This window comes from Phalacrocorax carbo, chromosome 1 (assembly GCF_963921805.1).
Source record: "Phalacrocorax carbo chromosome 1, bPhaCar2.1, whole genome shotgun sequence".
In the NCBI taxonomy this organism is placed as follows: domain Eukaryota; kingdom Metazoa; phylum Chordata; class Aves; order Suliformes; family Phalacrocoracidae; genus Phalacrocorax; species Phalacrocorax carbo.
This window is the reverse complement of record NC_087513.1, coordinates 83,736,519-83,760,772: the sequence shown is the minus strand read 5'-3', so window position 1 is coordinate 83,760,772 and position 24,254 is coordinate 83,736,519. Positions and strand designations below refer to the sequence as shown.

At 43.7% G+C, this 24,254-nt stretch overlaps 2 protein-coding genes and 1 long non-coding RNA gene across 3 annotated transcripts in view; 1 reads left to right on the top strand and 2 right to left on the bottom strand.

Moving 5' to 3' along the window:
* The window catches only part of LOC104046227 (alpha-2-macroglobulin-like), a 40,382-nt gene extending 39,322 nt beyond the window's left edge, over positions 1-1,060 (bottom strand). The window contains exon 1 of the mRNA XM_064462779.1: positions 801-1,060. Coding sequence (XP_064318849.1) covers positions 801-1,060 — 260 coding nt within the window. The remainder of the gene's footprint in view (positions 1-800) is intronic.
* On the top strand, positions 207-14,700 carry LOC135315334 (uncharacterized). Its single transcript, XR_010374775.1, has 4 exons — positions 207-440; positions 4,280-4,474; positions 8,399-8,517; positions 14,625-14,700. It is a non-coding gene; the product is annotated as an uncharacterized LOC135315334 (long non-coding RNA).
* The window catches only part of LOC104046228 (ovostatin), a 27,453-nt gene continuing 14,860 nt past the window's right edge, over positions 11,662-24,254 (bottom strand). Inside the window, exons 20-36 of the mRNA XM_009506339.2 lie at positions 23,012-23,135; positions 22,549-22,667; positions 22,046-22,097; positions 21,173-21,256; positions 20,089-20,265; positions 19,523-19,604; positions 18,891-19,047; positions 18,410-18,484; positions 16,875-17,040; positions 16,396-16,616; positions 15,601-15,816; positions 15,074-15,198; positions 14,630-14,720; positions 14,001-14,069; positions 12,963-13,068; positions 12,554-12,627; positions 11,662-11,811 (exon numbers count right to left, since the gene is read on the bottom strand). Of these exons, the coding sequence (XP_009504634.2) occupies positions 12,566-12,627; positions 12,963-13,068; positions 14,001-14,069; positions 14,630-14,720; positions 15,074-15,198; positions 15,601-15,816; positions 16,396-16,616; positions 16,875-17,040; positions 18,410-18,484; positions 18,891-19,047; positions 19,523-19,604; positions 20,089-20,265; positions 21,173-21,256; positions 22,046-22,097; positions 22,549-22,667; positions 23,012-23,135 (1,926 nt within the window). The 3' untranslated portion in view covers positions 11,662-11,811; positions 12,554-12,565. The remainder of the gene's footprint in view (positions 11,812-12,553; positions 12,628-12,962; positions 13,069-14,000; positions 14,070-14,629; positions 14,721-15,073; positions 15,199-15,600; positions 15,817-16,395; positions 16,617-16,874; positions 17,041-18,409; positions 18,485-18,890; positions 19,048-19,522; positions 19,605-20,088; positions 20,266-21,172; positions 21,257-22,045; positions 22,098-22,548; positions 22,668-23,011; positions 23,136-24,254) is intronic.

The following is a 24,254-nucleotide window of genomic DNA, read 5'->3' as shown; positions in this document are numbered from 1 at the left end:
AGAGCTGTACTTCTGCCAGCACAGCAAGAAGCACAGTGTGTGAGAGCTTCCAGGCTCTGAAGAGGGAAGCTGCTCCTGTCCAGACTAGAGGCTCTGGAGAGCCCTCTCTGCTAGGTGAGGCTGGGGTGGGGTTGCCAGCCTCCAGCCTGCCTGTGCCATCCTGGATTGCTGCTCTCCTTAGGGATCTCAGCAGAATGGGCGCTGTAGCCATGCTGCTGGTCTGCAGAGCCCTCGAGTGGACGCCCCAGGGGAGTGTCAGCGCCAAGCTCCATGCCGGAGGAAGAGAATCTAGGTCACAGATCCTCTTTGGAAACAAGTACGTCTGGTGCTGCCAAGGGAAGCAAACTGGCTTGAAAGAAAAAAAGGGGAGCAAACCAGCTTGAAAGCAACAGAATGGGGAGAAATAACTCAGTGATTGAAACAAGAATACAACAGGAAAGGTAAGTGCATGGATTCTGGCATCATGCCCACAAAAACCCAGGCACCTGAAGGCTTCTAGGCAAGAATATACTTAGACAAAGATGTTGTGGGGATCCAGGGCTGGACTAGCAGGCAGCTCCAGGGCAGCAGTGTGGTTACTGGCAGACCTATGGAGGGGTCCCAGGGCTGGACAACTCGGGGGGTTGCAGTGTGCAAGTGGGGAGCACTGATAGAGCTGTGCAGGAAGCTAGGATTGGCTAGAAGGGGGATACAGGGCAGAAGTGGAAGAAACTGGCACAGCTGTTCGATGGAAAGGAAGAAAACTGGAGGAAAAAAAGGAGCACTAAGACCTCCCTCCCCCCTCCACATGTATAGCTTACGGTTCTGTGGTGGGAGAGGTATTTCCAAGAAGGAAGAAGAGGAGAAGGAGGAAGATGTTTGGTTTGCTGGGCAGCCTGTCCTTCCCCATGGTGCAGAGCAGATCGTGGTGAGTGAAGCAGACACCCAGTCTGGCCTGGTGCTGCTGTTTTCCTGCACCTTGTAATTCCTCTCCACTCTTTGCTGGGTCAGCCTCTTTATAACTGCTCTCTGTAAACAGCCCAGGGGCTGGAGGAGATAAGGGCTGGGGGCCAGGGGCCATCCGGAAGTGGGGAGAGGCAGTGAGGAGGAGCTGTAACAGAGGGACAGTATTTGGCCAGAGACTTTCCAAGTGGGGGAAGGATATTTAAATGCTTATATTAGAAATCTTTGAATGATTCATACCCTGCTTTCTTTAACCCATCAAAAATGCACTGTGTTGGGGAAATGAACTATGTTCAACACAGGGTAATATTCCCTGTGGGCAGCACCCAATCACAGCATTCTGATGTGGGGTACTGTGATCCTTTGAAGCAAAAAGCCAGGTTTATAGATATTTTAAGAACAAAGGGAAACCCACAGACCGAAACATTGCCCATATTATATTAACAGAATACTGCAGTAATTTGCTGACACAGTTGCTAACAGAGCTACTACGGGTTAGAGAATCTGTCAGGAATATAACCCAAAATGAGGTGGGGTACTGGTCTAGATATGGAAATAAATTCTATTTCCACTGTCAATATGTACAAATATTACACAATGCAGTTGGGAGACATCCTTGCCTCCCTGGAATGGTGATCATCTTCCATCATTTAGTGTTGCCTGGAGTGCAGATGTTGCAGGTGTTGGAACACTACCTGGAGGTGGCTTCTCCTTCCCTTTGCCAGATTCAGATCTGTGTTGCTGTTAGTCACGTTTGTAACAAAAGTCACTCAGAAATAGTGCTGCACACCTGACTTGGTCTTCTGCAAACCTCTGGTTGTAGCAGCTTACCCAGAAATTGAATCTAGTAAGAAAAAAGGTTTGCTAAATTCCAGCAGGTCATTGAATAGAAATATCAAGTCCAAACTGTTACTCCTTGGGAAGCCTAAGTGGGGTGTTTGCATCAGTCCATGAAACACTACAAAATTGCAGCTGTAGGGCTGTCAGCATGACCTCAAGTGCCTGTGCAGAGAAAAGACAGTAACACTTTTTATAGAGGTTCACAGTCCCTGTGAAGATTTCTGTTGTGTATGAATAATCCAGCAGAGAAAATGCTTCAGCACAAACCACCTTGAATGTGTTTATGTGAAGCCACATTAACAGCAGAAGTTCTCTGTTCTGTGCAAGGGAGCTTATTAGATCACTACGGCACAGGCAGCCAGCCCTATTCACTTTTTGCCTGAAGATTAAGCTTTGAAAAAGAGCGAATGTTAAGACTGAATGTGTCTTAGCATTTGAATGTGTCTTAATGTGTATACAGTGTGTCTTGACTCTGATGATGTAGCCAGAAATCTGCAGGGAAGAACATTGCAAAGGAGAAATGCCTGGGGACGAAAGGAAGTTTAAGAATGGTGTTCTAAAATCAGGCACGGTCTCACTTGGAGTAAAATTTAACACCTTTTATAAACCACAAAAGTTAGGAAAACAGTCAGGAGGCAGCCAGTGTCATATGTTATATGGAAGTGTTACATAAATGTCATATAGAGAAGGAATGAACACATACACAAACCAAAACATTTAGCAGATCATCAGTTAGAGATGGAAATACTGATAAAAAAGTGGTTGTGTAACTACCAAGTAATAAAAACCATCCAGATCTTTCTCCAGAAATGTCCGCTATCATCTGTCCTCTCACTCCCATCTTTAACTTCTTCAGTAAATAATTCATGCAAAATAGCAGTTTTCAAAGCAAGAACATCCTGGGCATTTGCTGGAAAACATGACTCATCCCAAGTTGCCTGTTGTCATTCAGGCTGCTGTAAACTGAAACCAAAAAGAAATCTGAATGGACACATGCAAAGTATGCTTTAAGGATGAGGGTGTAAAACTAAAATTCCTAGATCTACAGCGCCATGAAAACCAGTGATTCAGTGGAGATCCTATTCATTATCATCTTCTTCCTTCTACTAACCAATTTACCATCCATAAGGTATAAAATACCTGCTTCCCGGTCCTGCAGGAACCACTTACCAACTCTCTGACACCCTAACACTCACTTTGCTCCACAAGCACTAAATGCCTTTTAGCTCAGGCAGTTGGTGCTTCAGCTGGTTCCTCTCTTACAAAGCTCAGAACAAGTGGCTTGAACTTGTACTTAGCTTGAAAGATTTTGGGTGCTTTTTCAGACCTGAAGGACAAGTTGTGTGTCTAAAAGACTGGCTACTTCCTCCAACAAGGCTAGCTGGTGTAATAAAAGATATCACTGCTGAAAAAGGCATGCAACATGTTTGCCATACACAGAGATGGCTTCAGTGAACTGGAAGTCATGATTTTAACCGCAGGAAATATATTTCCTCTTATGATAATACTTAATACATGTTTGAGGTCTCTGCACACCTGGCAGATCAAGAGACAATCTACACGTGTATAATATCTTCAGAGACTAGTCCCCATATTTGGCTGGTACAAAACCTAAGTGAGTCATTGTACCTAGCTGTTGATCACAAAGAATTTGAAGTAGGCCACATCACAGTAAACGGTCAATATAGTGAAAATGCCTAAATCTAATTTCTCATAATAATGCACTCCAAGCAGAGTGGATTTCCATACTAAATGATAGCAATCAATTTTAGTTCATCCTGCTTGAAAATGAATGATTACTTATTTTTATTCTCACTTTCAAAGGTAGTACATCTTTTAGCCGTTCCATAGAAGGTTTTTGAAACTTACTGAGTTCCAATGCTAAATTAAAACTCGAACATTATTCTAAAATTTTATTTTATTTCACATTAGCTTAATTCTAGATAATCCTCAGAGAGGTTACAGTGATATACTGCTAAGTTACATGTGCTGATGCATTGGATTTCATTTCAAGGTATTATCGTATCAAAACGGAGCAAGAGACCAGGTCAGTAAGAAACAGATGCCATGGGAGCACTTCTACTTTGCCTGAATATATCATTATGACTATTTTATTATTTTCTGGAGCATTTAATTCTCCACAATATTTCCTTCACAGGTTCTTTTCCACCAGCACTTTAAAATACATTATTTTAAGTTGGACTGACTGACACTGAAGATGCAATTAATAAGTTAATACAGACCATCATAAATATCAATAAATTCCAGTCATTGTACCTAATTCTGCAAAGTTTCCTATAAGCCAAACAGTCTTCATTGCATTGTGTAGCAAAAATGACAGAAAAATGTGAAGTGTCCTACACTTCCAAGTTTATGACCACCGTAGAAAACTCATCTACCCATGTAAATAAACTAAGATATTGAACTGTGCCATTTTAATTGCCTTAACCAAATTCTGGTAGTTTCCTCTGACTTCTTTTCAATTTCTCTTGTTCAGCTTTGTAGACGACTACCAATTGCCCAATAGCAGAATGGGTTACCAGTCACCGCAATTGCAGGAAGAAAAGGTGTCTATGGGTGGGTGTAAATACCCTTAGTACTATCACAGCACTATAATGTGCAGGAATCCTTGTCTGCCCCAGAAGTCTTAAGCAATTTTGGAACCACTGTCATCAAAGGTAAATAATCCCAGGTAAGACACCTGCTTCTTTACTATGTTCCTCTTTTGCCTCCTAAAGGACTGTAGCACAATGCTCAACCTTCAAATCGAAACCAAAACAATGAAGTGAACTTCAATCTTTGGCTTTCAAGAAGAGGCATGTGTTAAAAAGCTGAGGAAAGAGTTCTTGGAAACACTGGTATCATGCACTTTCACTTAAGAACCCCTGGTGGAAAGCAGCAGCTCTAGCAAAGGAATTGCTCTCTTCACTAGCTACGTCACTTTTGCATGGGGACAGGTGAAAAAACATTCACTGTAAAACCTGAGACTTATATTAACAGCTCCGGTTCACAAAATTGTGTTAGCTGTTCAGCTAAAGGCTGAAAAAAAGCTTTCAGGAGAAAGAAGAAAAAGGAATTTTAAAGGAAATCCAAATAATTATATTAGTTTCCCCAGCCTATGTATCTAAAGCAAAGAAACCCAAAGCAATTCATTTCAAATGACAAAAAAGCATTAAAAGAAAAAGTACTTGTAAAAAATTAATAGGAGTAACAGCAATACTCAGAGAGATAAAAAAGAGTTTCTTATTGTGTGTGGAATGAAATATTTCACAGGTCATAGTGACGAAAAGGTCCTCTATCAGAAGACTTCATACAATATTAACATTATACAAATTGCAACATGCTATGAAATGAAACACCATGAAAAGGCTTCATTAGATAAACTTCAAATTAAACTGGAAATACCAGAGTGAATAAAGATTATTGACTTCATGCCTGTTGAATATCTTAACCTGAAAGAAGGGCCTGGTGGCAAATTAACTACTTTTCCTGGGCGCGGACAGCTAGGCTGCCAAATATAACTCGTATTTTTGTGGTGTCATAGGAACAAATGAGTAAATTCAGGCATGGAAAAGGCATCAATTAATTACTTTCATTTTAATGCACTTGTAGATTAAATTGCAAACTACACTAGTAGCTGAGTTTTCTAAATAGTCCTGTGACTATGTTGTTATATGTAAGGCTAGCCCATTTGTAAGGTAAGGCCTATACAAAGTAAGGTTTATCCACCTTTCCCAGCTATAACAAACAACGCCTCTTTGTATAAACTTTGTCTTGCCTTAGAAGAAACCTATACTGTATGTTGTAAAAAAGGCTGCAACCAAGGTTGTTACCCCTCTGGCGTAAGGAATCTGCAGTGTGTCTGTCTGATACTTACACTGCACAGTACAGACAAAGGAGAATCAGTTGTTGAAATCCCACTATTAAATCCATTAAAGGTAATTAGAAATGATATCTAATAATTTTAAAATATATAAACAAGAAACTAGCTGTTTGCATGTTCACAGATATTTTTTGGCTGTTACAGAGAAAGGAAGATAATCCGTGATGTAGTAAAGAATGAAAAGCTATTTTCATTTACACATTTGTATTACTCAGACCATTGCCAAGGAAAAGGAGAGAAAAAGCCAAAGCATTTACAAATGTGTCTGAAAACAGCACTTGAGACAATTAACTATTCTCTTTTTGAGTCATATGACTCTTCTTTTCAGATAAAACTTTACCATGTAAAAAGACATACAAAATGTGTATAGACTTTGTGTATATCTTCAGCTTTAGCTGTGATGTTATTGCCTGGGCTCCCGCTCTCCTCAAATGAGGTACAGGCATCTCATGAAGGTCCTTTCACTGGCCCTGAGGTTGATGTTCAAGGCAGGTGGAATGGAGTTGCAGCCAGACTCTTCCCAGAGGTGCACAGTGGCAGGAGCAGAGGCAATGGGCCAAGCTGTACACAGAGAAACACTGAGCAGACAGAAGAAAAAAATACTTCCCCTGAGGGTGATGCAACAACAGAACAGGTGTCCACAGGTGCTGTGGGATAGCCATCCCCAGAGACTGTTCAAACTTCATGGCACAACACCATGAGCAAGAGTGCCGGTAGAGAAAAAGATCATTCATACACGGCATAGGTATTTCAAAGATTTTCCCCATTTAGATTTGATGTTTGTATAGCTAGAAAAAAGTGAAACCCCAAATCACTGCCCTTCTCTGAATGGCTGTACTTGCGTGGTGTAAAACCTGCTTGCTGTGGTGGCTGTGCAAGGGAGTTCGCTCCTCCAACTGTGCTACAGGGGGAGCTGGCCTTGCACCATGGGCACCGTGGGCCCAGAGCCTGCTGGCTGAGCTGAAGCAGGAGGGAGGGCTTTATGCTTAGCTCAGTTATTGCCTTGCTGGGTAACACCAGGCAAGCCCAGGCCCCTCTCTGTGCCACAGCTAAGCCAGATGTCATTTGGTCCTCAAGACATGGGTCTTTCCCCAGTGCAGAAAGGAGTTGAGATTCAACTGAGAAGAGTTTGTCCAGATTTTTGGGATGGAGGATACTGCAGGAAAGCAAGACAAGAAGTCCTAATGGAGTACAAAGCAAGAAAATCAGATATTCTCATGTTTAACCCTTTTCCCTGCACCTCTGCCTTGTTCAGTTGCACCTTGTTAGGCACGGCAGAGCTGGTCATGTTTGGCCCTTCAGGTCAGGAAAAGGAGTATAAGCCATGATACTGCAATGCAGCTGGAAAGCATGCCATTTATCAGGATCCTCTTGAACACCGTGTCCTGCTACAGAGCCTGCTCTGGTTGCATTACACCACTGCACTTCCCTCCTGTTTTGGGATACCCTGCACTGCACACAAGTGGTTGGAAGGGAAGAGGACAAGACCTTGCCTAAGCAGCCAGGGGCTGTGAGGAGAGAGCCAGCTGTACATCTCACACTCAGTATACATGACTTCCCAGATGAGTTGTACCACAGCACAGACCTCGGGGCACTAAGTGTGGACACACCTTGCCTCGACAGGAGGGACAGCAAGGGGAACCAGCGGGGCCTAAAGCTAGTCACTTCCAGTAAAGTGAAGTAGAAAACATGTGGCATGGTTATGCAATTGTAATAACCCAGCCTTCACCTCCCTGCGGGTACTGAGCCAAAGGCTGAAAAAAATGTGCAAGGTTAGCACTTCAGTAGTATGCACGCAGAGCCCTGTCAATACACAGTATGGTGATTTTTATTCCCTCCACCTCTGTCTGCCTTGTTCATATTTCCCCTCCTTTCATTCTCAAATAAGATTTTTAAATCTCCCAGCTGTCAGCATTATATACACCGTGTGACAACATGGCGTCCTGGAGCCCTGCTGAAATTCAGTTCTTAAGGGAGGTCCTGGTTTGCTCAGCAGGAACACTGGTGTGGTAGGAAGGGGGAGCAGAGGACTCCAGGGCAGGATCAAAAGGCATCAGGAGATCAGTGTGTTGAGCTTGCAAGAGGATCAGAAAGGGGAAGAGTGAGAACTTTCCTTGAAGGAAGCTTGTAGGTCCTGTATTCAATGTAATGCCTTACTTTTAGGATTTTCTTGACCTCAAAAGGTGACCCTTTAGGAGGTTGAGCAGAAAGAAGCTGTCTTGCTGTTGAGCTACAGGGCTAGCTGACACAATGTTGCTTCTCCATTTGAAAAGCTTTTTAGAAAATTTTCATTGTAACTCTGAATAAAAAATTAAAATATACATGACTGTTGTTCCTCAGGGAGCCCTTTCCTGATGCTATGCATTTCACAGCCAGTGGTTGCCAGAGATGTGACCATGTTTCTATGTGACCTGTCTCATGAGGAGGGTCATTTGACTGCAGATATAGCCCTACCTCCCTAATTGCCCGCCAGGTAGGTGGCAAGTGAGCTCAACAAAAAATGATCAGAGAGCAAGGCTGAGTTGTTTCCTCAGAGTATTTTGACACATCATCACTTCTTGATTGAAGAATGGCATATTTCTCGTGTTCTCTGATCAGTGAATTGATTGGTCATCACTCACACTTCATATTTGAGAGGTGGAGGGTGGTAAGGAGAGGACTTGAACATCAACAAGTAGGTAACGAGATCTGGAAAATAAAAGAAGACATACAGCTGACATCTTGCTGTGCCAGTGTTTTTCAGGTTGACACTATTACCCGTGATACTTCAGGGATCACAGAGGATCTGAGCCAAAAGATGGAGCAACCAAATTCCCTGGACTGAGGCCTCCTTTGTCTAATAAGAGTGCTGGGTAAGCAACTGAGGGGCCTAGGCTAGAGAATGCTGCTACACTGGAGCTTGTCTTTCCGGGGAGATCCATTTGTTTTTTCTCTAGATTTTGCAACCTGCTGCCCACATGGTGGATGAAGCTTATCGTCTACAGACAAAAAGCTTATGTTCAGTTTCCAGAACAAGGGTGGTCTTTATAGGTCCTCTTCTTCTTAACTAGGCCATGATATCAGCCTTTTGCAGATCCTTCAGTGTGAACGCCACATGAGCAACAAAGCAATTCCCATGACACAAGTAAACTTTACAAAGAAGGCTTTAACACAAAAGTAGGCTTGACAGAGCATTTTAGTGAAAGACATTCTCATGTGATTATATACCTTTTTCACTCATAAGACCCTACATTTCAGAATAGCTTTTAATGCACTTCTAATGGAGCCACGCACAGAATCATAGGAGATCCAGAAGCTGCAGAGCAGGCATGAAGGCATGCATAGACCACCATAGTGCAGTTCTGAATTTCTCATTTCTCTTAGTGTTGCTGACTCAGTCCAAGCATCTGCACAACAGTTTCAGTGAATACTTATATCTGTCTCTGTTCCCTGGTAGCTTTTTCAAACGGAAATGTGGAATACCAAGCACAGTAAATCAGCACCTGTGCCTTTGAGGAGGCAGAAGTATGGTAGCTCAGAGCATCTCTTGGGCCAGTGAGCCTGATTTTCTCACCCTTGGGGAAACAGAATTTGCTTACCCTGTATGTCTTGCCAAAGTTAAAGTAGTGCTGACCTTCTGAGACCTAGAACTCTCCCTGAGTCTCTAGGACTGAATAATGCCTCAGGATTATCAGATTACAGAAGAAATGACATTCAGTCTAGTGGGTGTCCCTGTTCTTGCTTAGTCAACAATTAATAAACTTGCTTCAGTTTCATGTGTGTGCCACAAAACATAGAGTTGAAACAAGACACTGAGGTTCCAGAAAACTGGGAGGCATTGCAATGCATTTTAAGGAATATTCCTGTACCCATTAGGAGTGGAGGCCAGGGAGAACATGGTCTACATGTAAAAATCTGGAGGAAGAGTATAAGCATGGGATATTTGTTAGATCTGACTGCAACCAGCAATTAGCTGTTTGAGTCACAGGATGAAATCAGGTAATAAACATTACATTTTTGGCATGCAGAGAAACAGTCCACAGGGCAAAATATGCTCTTGATGTTTTAATGGTTCAGGTTTAGCCTAAGAGGAAAAGAAGGCTCCAAAGGAATGATAAAAATGTAGCTTTTTTTTTCCCTCAGGACCTTGTTTCTTCCCAGAAAATGATGTTCGGTTGAACAGGATAACGTTTGGCCAGACCTGAGGGGGATTTTTGAGAGTTCCATGTGGGATGCTGAATCCTTGGCTTAACTGGCCTCAAATCCCCCAGAAAGATGCACATCCTGTATCCCATCCACTCAGGCTGCTCTCCTTTTCAATGTTGTTGCTATAACTGTTGATTTATCTTCCTTTAGTCCAGCGTGATGCTCATGTAAAATGAGTAAGCTGCTACAGTTCAGGGTGTGTTAGGAAAGCAAACTTCACAGCCTTTCTTGCTTTACTCCTACTGCCAGTGAAGTTTTAATTTTGGAATTTAGCATGGAGATCTGCACTCTACCCAAAGCAATTTCATGCCCCACAAATTCCTCATCTGTGAAACTTAGTGAAATGGCTTTTTATAACATCAATATCATGCATATTCTTGATGGCCAGCCTTGTGCAATTCTAAAACTCACCTATGGCTGATGGGTCCTGTCAGTATTTGGATACCCAGCTGCCTGCGGACACTCAGACATGTGGTTTGTTGAGAATCCAGGCCTGAGTAACTCAGAAGCACAAATTCCACTGTCTCAAGTTATTTAGTATCTTTTGCAAAAAAAAAAACACCCAAAACCAAAACCAAACTGATTTGGGAAGAGGGATATTCTGTGTTGACATGATGAGTAATTTTCACTGAAAGAAAATGCAAGCTCACACACAACTTTAGCAAATTGCCTGATAAAATGGATTCTTTTGAAGCACATAATAGTAATCAGCACTTGAACAGTTCACATCTTTGCTTAAATTCTTGTTCATGCCCTTGTACAGCAGGTCCTTCCCCACCCCAGTCCTACATGACATATCCATCTTCTCTCCCCGTTCCTGTGGGGGGGATAGTCAGCCCTCAGTACAGCCCAGCAACCCCTGCCCTGAGACACACTGGAAATAAGCTATCGTGGGGCTGGATCCCACCTGCTGTGAGCTGTGGCAGCCCCAGCTCCAGCCCCACTCTGCTGACTCACCTGGCCATGGCCATGGTAGCCTGGCAGGAACAGGCGAGGGCTGCTGGGCGGTTGTTGCTTCTGGTAAGAGAAGCCACATCCGTATGTCTTCCCCAAGCCCTCACAATGCTGCTTTGCTCCCTCTCCTCCAGCCATGCCTCCCTGTGCCTTTGTCTCCTCTGCCAGGGCTCTGGTAGTGCCTGGATCACGCTCTTCCCACCCATCCACTGACTCTGGCACACTGCAGCCCAGAGTGTTTGTGTTTGCAGAAACCACCATGACTCCAAGCAAAATGAAGTGGAGGATAACAAGAGGCGCAGGAAAATGGGGAGGCTTGTTGCCCGTAGCTGGGACAGTTCAACATGATCCAGGCTCGCCATCTTTTTTGAGGTGGACTGGAAGGCCTGGCAGGTCCAGGTTGCAGGACTGGGCAGGCACCAGGCCTGGACTGAAACCTGCCCCTTTCTTCACCCTCGTCTACCGAGAATGATGCAGAGTCACTGCATCATGTCCATACATAAACCCCTACTTTTATGCCACAGGTGCAGAGGCAGCACCCTGGCAGGGTTGTGGAAAGGTGAGGTGCTGTTCAGCAGACATGGATCCTACACTCTGGAGGTGGGAGGCTGGGAGTGACTGAATATGCTGTGTATTACAGTAGGTGCCAACAGTTATCAGCTGTAGCTGGGAGAGGAGGCTGCGGGCTGCAGACGGGACAGATACATTTGTTTCTTTATCCTCCCCCAGCCAGCAACCATAACATGGAGCCTGTCGTTAAAAGGTCTGTTCTGTGACACTGAAAAAAACCAATCCCCAATGTAAAAGGGAGGTTTATTGATCAAAAGGTATACATGATTATTACATAGATCTGGAGAGATGTGCTGTGAAAGGAAACAGAATCATACACTGGCTCAAACAACATCACAGACTCCCACTGTGATTAGTAAGGTGAAACGACCTTGTCCAGGACTTAATTGCAGGAGAAAACAGGGTGATTGACCACTTGTTCAACATTTATGATGGTCCTGCAGGGGAAAATGCAAAAGAAAATAGCCTCAATAAGTACAAACCAACAGCTGTAGGGTATATAATACTGTTTCAGGTTACTGGGTAGTCAGACCTTCTATGCAAAACAGACAGGAGCTGGACCAAGGGCTGGCAACAAACTGTGCCCATATCCTTTGGGAACTGCTCAGCAGGTAAGAGCCAGCGTAACTGCTGTGCTGAGTGGGACATAAACCTAGACATCCCTACAACAAGACAACATCGTACCTCTGACCAGTCAATGCACCACCTCAATGATTTTTGTCATCTCAAATGTTCTCCTCAGATAACATGTTAGCTGGCCAGGAATGGGTTTCTGTATGTCCACGTGGAGCATTCTGCCTGTGCCCATGAAGCGCAGGCTAGAGGGAAGGCTTTCAAGGACAGCCATAGGTCGATTATTCCTGGCCAAGTGTTGATGTTTTTGAGGAAACTCTGAAGGTATTTCTCAGTCTCTCCTTTATTCTGCACTTTGACTTTCATCCTAGAGGCTGAGCTCTTCCCACGAACAGCAAAGTGGTCTCCACTTAAGAGTCCACTAAGCATGTGTCATGGGTCAGGACTTGGCCACTGTCTGGCTGCTCCCTGAGAAGCCTGGTGGAGACTGAAGGCTCTATTTCTGCAAGAATAGTTATTGCTCTACTCACCCTGCCAATCCCTCTGCTCATGCTGCTTTATACTTCACCCTCTCACCTGCTTGGGTTTTTTCTGGCTTTCACTTACCTTTTCTAATCATTAGTCCATTTCTGCAACAGCCTCTTTGCAAGGTGACATATACTGGGTGACAGCATACTCCTCTGGAAAAGAAGGAAAGAAATGTTGCCATTAGCCTGGACACCACTTCCTGTGCCTTTCCCTGGAGGTGGATATACCCTATGTATGCTTAAGCTGGAGATCCTTGAAATCATCTTTGTTCTGGTGCATGCATTTTTGTAACTTTCCAGTCATGGCCACTTGTCACCTTGGGCATAAGACCAAGTTCACTAAAGTGAAATGAGTTTCTCCCCTGGCACTAGATCCAGATCCTGATAGAGTTCAGGAGGGCTGGTTCTTGGTGTTCCTTAATGCACGCAGTGTTTCTGCTGTCCCTGTCACTCCCCCAAACTTCATACGGTTAAAATCAAGGACCTACCTGTTTCATAGTAATCGTATATCTGCACAGCAGCTGGCTTGAGATGGGTCACTACAAAGTCTTGCTCAACTGAGAAAGTGATTTTTTTCTTTTTCTTCTGTGAGACCTGGGAATGGAGGGTCAGGGATCATATAAATCTTTTTATTTGTATAACACCCTCTGGAGTACAGTGGGGAAGAAGCTGATTGATTGTATATTCCAAATCCCACTGATGCCATACATACAGGTGTGGGACAGCCATTATTCTGCCTGCCAAACTGGGATCAGAAACATGTTTGGAGAGTCCAAAGTGAAACTGAAGAGCTGTAGATTTTCTACCCTGCTTGTATTGATTCTGTACTTATTATGCATCCTATTGCCAGAGAGGGGAAAAATGTCCCAAAGGGCTAATCTTAATTCTCCAAGATCTCCTGATGGTCAGGACAATAAAGTCTGACATTCCAACCCCCACCATTTCAGACATGAACACTATGTGCCACCAAGAAATGAGGAATCAATGTACGTCACTGGGTTATTGGCTTCTGTTGTTAGTTCTGCAAGGCCCCAAGCAAATGTACTTTTATTACATAAATTCTCATCTGGGGATTAGATTACAGGTTAGATTTGGGAATTAACTAATGCAAGAGAAGGAATGGTTATCTTTCCAGAGGAGACCAGAGCAGTGTTCCCTGCCCTGTTGGAAGGACTGAGGTTTACAAGAAGCCTACCAAGGGGACATACACAGAAAGAAACCACTTTTCTAGTGTTTATCTGCTATTGACTGAAAGGAGATAGAATTTTTATTAATTCCTAGGTGGGTTTTTTTGACTAACTTATTTCTAGTTGCTAGTAGGACAGGAGTCAGTCTGAGGCTCTTTGGAAGATTGGTATGTTACATGCAGTTTGATGAGTAAGCAGTTTAGTGATTACAGGGGGAGACTGATGGGGAAGGGAACATGATAAATATAGTTTATAGATTGTATCCACTCTGTAGGTGCACCTGTTACGTGCTGGTTTACTGTCTTTTTGCAAATCAAATAGACAGTGATCAGAACTTACGTTTTCTAGATAAAGGAGAACATGGCTTTTCTTGTTTTCTACTTGCATCACTGTATGGCCATCAATGAGCTTTAAAACAAGGAAATGGAGATAAACTGATATTCTCATAAACCATTAAAAAGCAAGTGTTACCTCAGACCCTACCACTGCATGGCTGTGAGATTCATTCTGTTCCTAGCCAGGTATCAAGGACCAGCAGCTGAATTTTAGATCCCAAATGTTGCTGAATAGATGGAGGGGACTTAGTGGAGGTATGAGCACTTCCCAAGTGCATTAGAGGCACTGCAGTTCATTTGGGGAATACTGCCTGCCTCTGGTGTTGTATAGGTTTCAGAACTGGCCTGGCAGATTTCCTACCTTTTCCCTGCCTGGGCTGTGCCACCTCCCACTTACAGCTGCCAGCTGGTCAGGCTCTAGTTGGAACCCTTCCTAGTTTTTAATGTGGGAAGGTCTGTGTGCTCATAGCTCCCTGTAGGGCATTCCCCCCACCCAGTAATGGAAATGGTACAGCCATGCAAACACCTTGCAGGGTTCGTGGGTGGATGATTCTTAACCAGGCCTCTGTTTTCATCATGGCCAGTATTCTCTGTCCCTGGGGTGACTCATTTAATCTTTCTTCCGTAGTTTACCTTATCCAGGGAAGACATAACAGGAGCAAAGCCAGAGAGCATCTTCACATCAATAATGACCATGTTGGAGCTGCTGCGCTTCCCTGTGTAACTGAAACAATAGAGGCTCCCATCAGTCTGGACCGTGCCTGGGGAAGAAAACTTCAGCTGTCTGCTCCTGGCCTCATACAGTATGGGGAGGCTGCTGTGAATCCCGTGTCCTGGCTGGCTGGCTCGGATGGGAGACACTAGGGAGGCCCTAGTACGAAGGGGCCAAGTATGTGCTAACACTGTCAGTTACTGGCTGTATCACAAGGTCTTTTGGGATGTTGTGTCTTACGGGCCAATATAATCAACACATTGACTAGCTCATGATTCCTTACTTTATAAGCAGAACTGAATACACATTACACTCTCTCTACATGTTCTGACATCCATGCAGCTGGTTTGTTGGTGGCACATTACCTGCTTATGAGGACAATATCAAATTTTGCTGGTCGATCCAGTGGGCAGGAAGCATTCGATATCTGTACTGAAAGTGAAAATCCAAAGGCCCCCTCTGGAAGATGAATGTTGTACCTCAGTGCTGTCTGGAAGGGGAAAAAATCCTTTTGTTCAAGCATGCCAAGGGTTTTTCTTTGCATTCCAAAAAAAAGTGTCAGACTTAGTGAATTTTCCTGGCAATGTTGCTCTTGGTTTTATGTGGAAGATCCTTGCTTACATCAATGACAGACACATCAAACTTCTGCTCTTTAGAAGTGAAGGTGCTTGTACCCAGAGTCACCTCCCAGAGAGAAGCCAGCTGCTGATCAGAAAGGACTCTTTTTTTCCATGCTGTGACTCCACTGGAGTCAGAGAGTGGGATGGGGAGAAGAGGGTTTAAATAGTTCAGGGAAATCGAATAATTAGGAAAAATAAAGAGAAGTAGTCAAAAACATGACTGTATTGTATGCAGTATGTGAGACACAATGAAGAGGAGAGCAGATGCTTACTTGCATAAGTACGCATCCACTGCCATTCACTGTTAGGCTGTATTTCCCAGGTACCTCAGGAAGGGGAGTCTGTTGCAACAGGAGCCTGTTCTCATTGCTGACAACAAATACCTTCTGAAAAGTCTTTTTGGAAGTGATCTTGACTACATTTTGTGTAACAGAATTGTAGTTGGCCTCACCATAAGCAGCGAGGGCTTGAAGAGCAATGACTGTGTCCTGAAGGACAAGAAAATAATAAATGACAATTAGCCACACAGTGTGACCGGTGCAGAGGAGGTCAAAGTCACTGTTCCAATATGAAGCACAGTCACTTCCTCCTGGTTAAAGAAACCCTGAAGTTGTGTATAATTCCAGGGTTCCCGTATATAAGGAGCCATTTCATTCTGGCATGTATGTTTTAGGGTGGATGAAGGTCTCAGAACATCAAATCTGACCACTAGATCACACTCCTAGAGTCTTTCATAATGGTGAAGCATGTGTTTTCCAGGGAACTACAGAGCACATCTTGGTCACATAACACTTGGGGACTTAGTGTTTCCTAGGCTCAGCCCCGACACAAATATCTGTAGTTGTTGCTAGTCAAATTACTCCTGTATGGCTTTAACCTTTCTGTAGTTAAGAAGAAGAGGCAAAAAAGAGTATTTTGGTGTCTCTAAGAGAAAGGCTTGGTCTCTGTGTGTTTGAGACAGCAACTGCAAGAGAAAAAGAAGACTAGGTACTCAAAGGCCCACTAGCACCCTGAACCGGTGTCCCTATTCCTAGGACTGACTGTGGAGTGGAAGGAAGTTTTGGCACCTGGGTGGAAGAGAAACCTCCATAGGGATTCTGCTGCCTGATGATCCACTGCACAATCCCTGAGGCCTTTGTGAGATCCACTTGATTCTGGTTGGGTTTGTAGAGCAATGCCAACAGCACGTAACTGGTGATCTCAACTTCAGCTGATGGGGCATGGTCAAGGAAGGAAGGAGATTTTTCTGATGGAGACTTCTCCTCCTGCTCCCAGTGCTGTGAGCCATCTGTTCAGATACAAAGAGAGGGTGAGGAGCAACGAGAATAGATTACAGGTGTCACTGCTCTGTGCTGCCTCAGAGATATACTCTCTACTGGCTGGCCTCTTTCTCACAAGTACTCTCCACAGTGCAGCGGATGTGCTGTAAACGCCACAGATTATTTGTGCCTATATTCTCAACATAGTCAAGATCTGACCATGTACCATCAGTAAGATCTGTTTCCCTCTTCCCACTTCCCAAATTCCCAAAATGGCTGAAACTCACCAACTTCCTTTGCTGATTTCTGTAACTCTCTAAGGAATGATTCACATTTTTCTGCCTTGCCAGCTAAGCAGAAAGCATAGGCCATGAGTGCCCGAGTGTAAATGTCTCTGATATTCTTCTCAGATGCAGTCTCCAAACAAAAAAAGGCATTTCGGACTACAGGATACTGTAAAAAAAAAACCCAAACAACAAAACATATGGGTCTACTTCAGAACAGTAGTCTTCACCTAGCCAAACATATATTTTCTTTAAACCTGTTCTTCATCCTGTCACTATCACAGCAATGATAGTGATTTCAGGACAGAGAACACAGAATTCTTAAGTTGGGATTTCAGAGGAATCATCAGACAAATCAATCAGCTTTTCAGTGTGCTCTTGTAGAAGTCAGTGTATAAACAGAAGATTGTTCTGGCTCTTTCACAGCTAATTCCTTCTGCTTACCTCCATGATAATAATTCCCTCTGCACTTCTATAGTCAAGAGTCTGTTGTCTTGAACAAATCCAACCTAGGAGTCTTTATCCTCAGTGGCTCTGGTGCAATTTTAATTTAATTTTGTGGAGTTGTACTAGGTTTACACCAAGTAAAAAATGTTCACAGTTTGACTCTGTGTCCTCACTAATGCACCAATCAGGAAAGTCCTCAGAAAGTATATGACAAATTAGAGGCAGAGAAACTCATATTGAGGTCTAACATCTGTAGTCTCCTTTGTACTAGCCACTTTTTAAAAAGGACAGATTGTCTTTTCATTCTGATGGACCTTATAGCTCTTAGTTCCATTTGTAGACTTATGGATTTACCTGCAATAACTTACTTTCTTGACTGAGCCATGTTTGAGGCTAAGCCATAGCATGCAGGTTACTACCTGTCAAGTTTTTTTACAGGAAACTAAAAGGTGTCACTAAGTGTCTTGGGTCTCTCAAATAAAAGATGTAATCCTACTGAGGTGTGTACAATTTCTACTTGAACACTGGTGGTTTAAGAGGTATACATAAGGCTCCAGGAAGACCTTAGTGCAGCCTTTCAGTACTTAAAGGGGACCTATAAGAAAGATGGGACAAACTTTTAGCAGGGTCTGTTGCGATAGGACAAGGGGTAAAGGTTTTAAACTAAAAGAAGGTAGATTTAGACTAGATATAAGGAAGAAATTTTTTACAATAAGGGTAGTAGAACACTGGCACAGGTTGCCCAGAGAGGTGGTAGGTGCCCCATACCTGGAAACATCCAAGACCTGTTGAAGGGGGCTCTAAGCAACCAGATCTGACTGAAGATGTCCCTGCTCACTGCAGGGGGGTTGGACTAGGCAACCTCTAAAGGTCCTTTCCAACCAAACTATTCTATGATTCTATGATTCTATGGGGAACTTCTCTGTCACTGCAACTAGTGCAGATACAGAGCAGGGTCATGTTCCCTGGGAGCTCTCTCTCCCTCTCTTTCTCTCTCCTTACTACATAGAAAATTTGTAGCAGACACTGGAGCCAAGTTAACAACTGGGGACCAATTCCATCTGAAAACCAACTGTGGAAAGTCTCCTTACCAAGCCAGAGTGCCCAGCTTCTAGCATGGCAATGGTGATGTAGGCAGAAAGTGACAGCTCGTCATCTACTCCTCCCTGAAAAGGACATGGAGAGAGGAATTTTCAGTGAATGGCATGAGTGAGAAGCCTTTAAATATGAATTGTCGTATCCCAGCCAGAAGAGTGTGGCCAGCTCTGGAGGCAGTCCACAAGGAAGGAGAGCATACACATAGCCGGGATAGCTCTTAAATCAAGAGAAGCCCGTTGCTATCACCTCAAAAAAGGTCAATCCCTCAAGCTTACAGCCCTGTAACCCTATCTCAGGTGCTCAGAAATAGTGTGGGGAAGCTGACTGAGCTGAAAATAGTCATTGTATGGTGTGGAGAGTTAGCCCTTGACAGAGGACAGGCAGTTGGAGTAAAGTATAGTTTTTGACAGTAATGAGATAGCAAGTTCATAATAATAGGAGTGAAAATTTGACCAAGAAGGAATTCTCTACCACCTTCAAGGCGTTATTGAAGAGTGTCCCAACACTTCGGAAGCAGCCATCTGGCTTCTGTTTGCTTGCTAGCCACATCAGGGTTTGAGCCTGGACATTGTCATCAATATAGATGAAGTGACTAGCTTGTGCAAATGATTTGTACACAAAGGCAGTGAGCCTGCAGGGGAAAGATGAAGCTGTGAGATGAGCATTGGAAGTAGCTACAGAAAAATTCAGCCCTTCTATTCACACTAGGCCTAAGGACGAAGAGTTTCAGCCAACACGTTGTTGCTTGCTTTGTCTTCGTGCTCCTCCAGGAGAGGGCAGTTAAGGGAATAGTAGTAGCTAGATGGGACACAGGAAGGGTGTCCAGCAGACTCTGGGGCTGATCCTGGCTACAGAGCACTACAGTACTTTGGGTTTCATAGGAGACAGCAGGAGTGCAAATGAAAAAGTTACCTGGGTCTTTAGAGATCACCTCTCTGCGCACTCCACCTGGCAGGGGGTGGAGAACCATTTTTCTTAGTACCTACAGGGTCCCAGTCCTAGCCAGCTCTGTACATCTGATTTGGCTAGTAAACATGCCTTTTACCTGCACCATGTGAATTCAATGCAAATTAATCTCTGAGCCATTTCCACTCCTAGTCACTTACCAGGTGTTGCCTTCTTTATCTCTGGTGCCAAAGATGCTATAGGACCCATCAGGATGTTTGTATGACAGCTGCTTCTGATAGCCTGGAAAAACGTGAAGAAGTAGTTTTACCTAATTTAAAAAGCAAACCCTATCCTGTTTGCTATCACATTTATCTGAAACTACAGTGGGAGAGGACGTGGGGGAGCCCTGAGGGAGCTTAGATGGAAGCAAGGAACATCTTGTCTTGCAGATACACTGAGTCACAGAATAGGCAGAGCTGTATCAGCTCTGTGCTCCGACTAACCTAACAGGATCAGGATACATGCTGTGCCTGGGTGGAAGAGGAGAAAGGGACTGAAGGAAAGAACCTCAAAGCAAATATGGCAGTCAAGTCTCAACAAAAATGATAAGGAAAGAAAAAGATAAAGCAAAGAGAGCAAATGTCTGGATCAGGGCAGTCCCGTGGGTCACTGAGCTGCGCTATAGCAGCAGTGCCATACTGCTAGGATAGCCATGCTGCTGCTTCTGCTCACTTGGATTCAATGGGAATTTCAGCATACACCGTAAGAGAAGCACAAAACTCACCACTCACTAAGTATCCGATGGCCTTGGATTTGACCTCCTCACTCAGCTGCCCTGTCTTGTTCAGATACTCCAGGACGTAGATATTGGGTGCAAACAGGACCATGTTCTGCTCCCCACAGCCAAATGGCATCTGGAGAAGCTGGTGCAGGTTCTGCATGGCAGTGCCCATGAAGTCGCCTAGGAAAGAGGTCATGGTTGTGGGATTAGCACAACTCATGGCCACCGAAATAAACAGTAATTTCCACTATGTAGGCAGAGTCAGGGAAAGCTTAGCTGGGGTTGCAAGCCTGTCTGGTACCACAGAGATTTCCAGCAAGTATGAAGCTCTCAGTGCTGAGTGACCTGTTCTGTTCTGCTTTGCAGTCAACAAAGAAATCCCTTTCCTGCCTCTCCTTACTTAGTTTAAATTGCCCACACCAGAAACACTACCTGGTTTAGTAACACATAAGGCAGATACTTCTTATAAGAAATGAAAGAAAACCTTCTGTTTCCAGAGGAGGGAAGGGGAACAGCCCAGAGATGCTGCAGTGAACCATGTATTGCAGAATTGACAACTAATGCTGAAAAGGGACACTGGTTGTGCAGATGTATCATAGACCATTTCTAAATTGCTGTTTCAGGAAAGATAGAGCAGACCTAGCAAGGGATTTCTGGAATGAGATGAAATTGCCAACATTATGAAGCGAACATGTTATGACTAGTCAGGTAATCAGCTTCAGGTCTTTTCCAGGAAAAGACTGAAAAGATTCCTCTAGCACCTCTGACTTGCAGGTGGGTGAGTGGAAAAAAGTCTTACAGGCATGAGTCTGGCAGACGTCATGTCTCAGAACTGTGCTACTTCAGAGCAAAACATTCAAATGCAATAAATATAAACAAAAACGTGAATAAGGATGTAACAAATATTTAGAAAATTTCTCTGATGCAGCAAAAAGCATTGTTGGACAAGATAAGAACCAGTCTCTTTGCTTAAAAGTTTCCCACACAAAGACTGGAAACTCACATCTTGAATCCTGACAAAGCTTTCATTTTATATTTTTACATTTTCTTTCTTTTTATGTTTTTTTTTTTTTAATTTTAAATTTACCAACAGCAGAAAAGGAAGCTCTGGTTGATCCTTCCACCACATTTGTAGGTAGATCTAGAGGAACATCTTGAATAACCACATCATCTGTGGAGAAAAATATTGAGTGGTGGTCATTTGTATAGGAACACTGGTTATAGCAGTGAAATGCTTCTGGTAGAAATTGCACAGTGCAAAACTGCACACAAGAGACAACAACAGAGAGAAACTCAGCTTTCTACAAGAACATCAAGTGAGAAGTGGGCACAGCAAAACTAAAATTGTGAAAAACAGATAAAATGGTGCAGCAACTGTCATTGCTGAACAGAAATTAGTTGAACAGGTTAAGGCTCGTGCTCCCAGGCCGCAGTGGCTGTGAACTCTTCAGTGAGACACTGGGAAGAGCTGGTTGGTGAGGATCAGGGCTGCTTTTGTGCCTCTTTTAGACAGAGTTTTCAGGAAACTTTGGAAACTGTTTGCAGTCAGCACGGAGATGGTGTGGAAGGGAAAGTCACATTCCCTCTCCCATTCCCACTAGAAGTGGAAAGCTGCATGCTACAATTATCCTTGGAATAGAGGACAGCAGTCAGACGTGAGTGCAAGAAATGCAGAATAGATTTTGCACAAAAAGGTAATCTTCCTTTGATAGCTCCATAGCAGCCTCCCTTTAGCATCTGAATGCTTTTGCCTGCAGCAGAGACACTACCTAAACGACGTGCACCAGATCACACAAGAAGTTCGTAGCAGGGAATTGAACTGTAAGCGCTCACACTAGCTGCCATTTGGGCACCTCTGGGGAAAAGGGGTGGGACAGTATCAACAAGCACTGCAGGAAAGAATGCAAACTCCAACCTTCCTTTCAGTCCCTTTCAGGACAGCAGTATATAAGACCCTTACCTTTTGTACAGATTAGGGAATTTTGGGTCTTTTCCCTTCTGATGCCTTCGGGCTGCATGGCGGTGGGAAGAAGAGACACATGCAGTGGATGAGAACAAAGCATGCAGAAGAAATGCAGTGACAGAAGAGCCACCCCCTGCCCCATCCTCCTACAGCATAAGACAGCTGGATTGAAGAGACAGTTTAGAGTTTCATACTTGATGTGGCTGCTACTAAACTGAGTTCCCATCAGGTGGAGTCTGTCATTTCCAGTTTCTACTCTGCATGAGGGGGATGTGCACTTACCAACACCCACTGATCCTCATGGAAGAGGACATCAGATAGGAGTGGACTTGGTCTTAGAGTGAAGGGCCAGACCCTGTCCCAACCAGATGAAGGTGGAGCCGAAACAGGAGCTCATTAGGGAACCTGAAAAACTTTTACTTGCTTTTGGTACTTTTGCCACATTTTTCTTTCCTCATGGAAGGGAGTATAGGGCAAATAGCAAGAGCTGTCAGCAGTACCTCAACCAACAGTGTTGTGATCAGGGTGTCCCTGTAGTCAATACTGATGTTCCTAGGTGCTTTGTCTCCACAAGCTCTGTCATCCTTGGTCTCTGCAGTAGTGCTGAATACTACATTACCTTAAACAGTAACAGAAAAGTAGAAAAAAAGGGACCTCTATCATGCAGAATGATGGCTAAAGTAAGAAATTTCATCTGATAATTAATATCTACAGATCTTAAGTAGTGCAGCGTAATGGATGGTCAGTCACTCTAGCTGAGACATAGGGGAAGAGAACTGATCTCTGTAAATAGGAATGATAAGAAAACTGTAGTTGTGGAGGAGCTCTTTGACCTGGACAGCTGGAAAGGCCAGTGGTAGAAGAGTATTTCTCCAGGTTGGAAGATTAGGTTTTTCAGGTGAGGTATAAATTGATTAGCATCAATCTCAGAACAGAGAATTAGGTAGATTCAAAGGCACTTACCAATTTCTTTAGGGAAAATATTCCAGACATAGGTTTTTCTTTGTCTGGCACATACACACCCATTGTCCTCTGAGGAGATGAGTTTGGCCTGATAATCATGGGAATCTGAGAGTGAAACATTAATCTGAGAACAGAAAGAGGAGTGTGATGGGATGAAGATTTTGTACCATAGGCAAATGGTGCTTTATTGTTAGAGGGTGGTGAGATAGTCTCTGTTTATGTCCAGTCTTAACAGCATAGGGCAGATTTAAGGCCTGGGATAATGGGGATAAGTGAATCATTCAGCAGATGTAACCTTAACAGTATTACCTTCTCCTTCTCATGACACTCTCCATTGAGACATTAAATACCCTATGCCTACAGCTGATTCCTGATCAGGATATTGAGTTATGTCCAGTTGACCTGGTGCTAATGGCTTTGAACTAACTTGCAAAGGAAACCACATATTAGTGCTTGTTCTTCTGTTGTTGTAGGAATACTTGAAAAACAAGGTTGAGAGTTAAAAGCCTCATTAATGGAGATCTTTTCTTCTAGGATGTTTAAAACCCTAGGCCTTTTTATTTTGTTAGTCAAACTGTTAACGGAGTTTGGAAAAAAACATTCCTAGATTGTCTTGATTTTTCTTCATTTGGTGGTATCTCCTTGTGAGACTGGAGAGCTGATTTTCAGCATTCAAATGAAGCAGAAGAAATATAGACCCTACACCTGCCTCTTTTTTCAGGGTTTCTAGATACAGCATAAGAAACAGGAACCCAAACAGAAGATCCCTGGTTTAATTTCTTCAGGTATCCCTTAAACCATATGTAAGCTCCCTCCATGCAGAGCTGCAGTGGACCTGTAGTCTAGAGTCATTTTTCCTGGAAAGTACTGAATATTGAGAGTGTAGCCCCCCAGTCTCCGGGAGCAATAGAGCTTCTAGCTGGACAGATACTCTGTAAGGCAAGTACCAGACTTTTGTGCTCCCTGTTTTGGTGCTTTTGGGAACTTTTGCCCTGGAGAAGAAGGTTTTGCCTGCTCTCCTCTTCTTGCTCTTCCCACTTTCTTTTGATTGGCAAGCACAAGCCATTCACTTCTTCACACTTTCACATATATCCCCAAAGAAAAGACCCCACTAAAACCACCAATGGCTTGCATGTCTGTGGATGGTGAATGATGCTCTTGTTTCCTTCCTCTATGGATCTCTAGAGACAGTTGCGTATACACCCATCCTAGTTACAGTTTACACAGATCTCCCTCTGCTTTG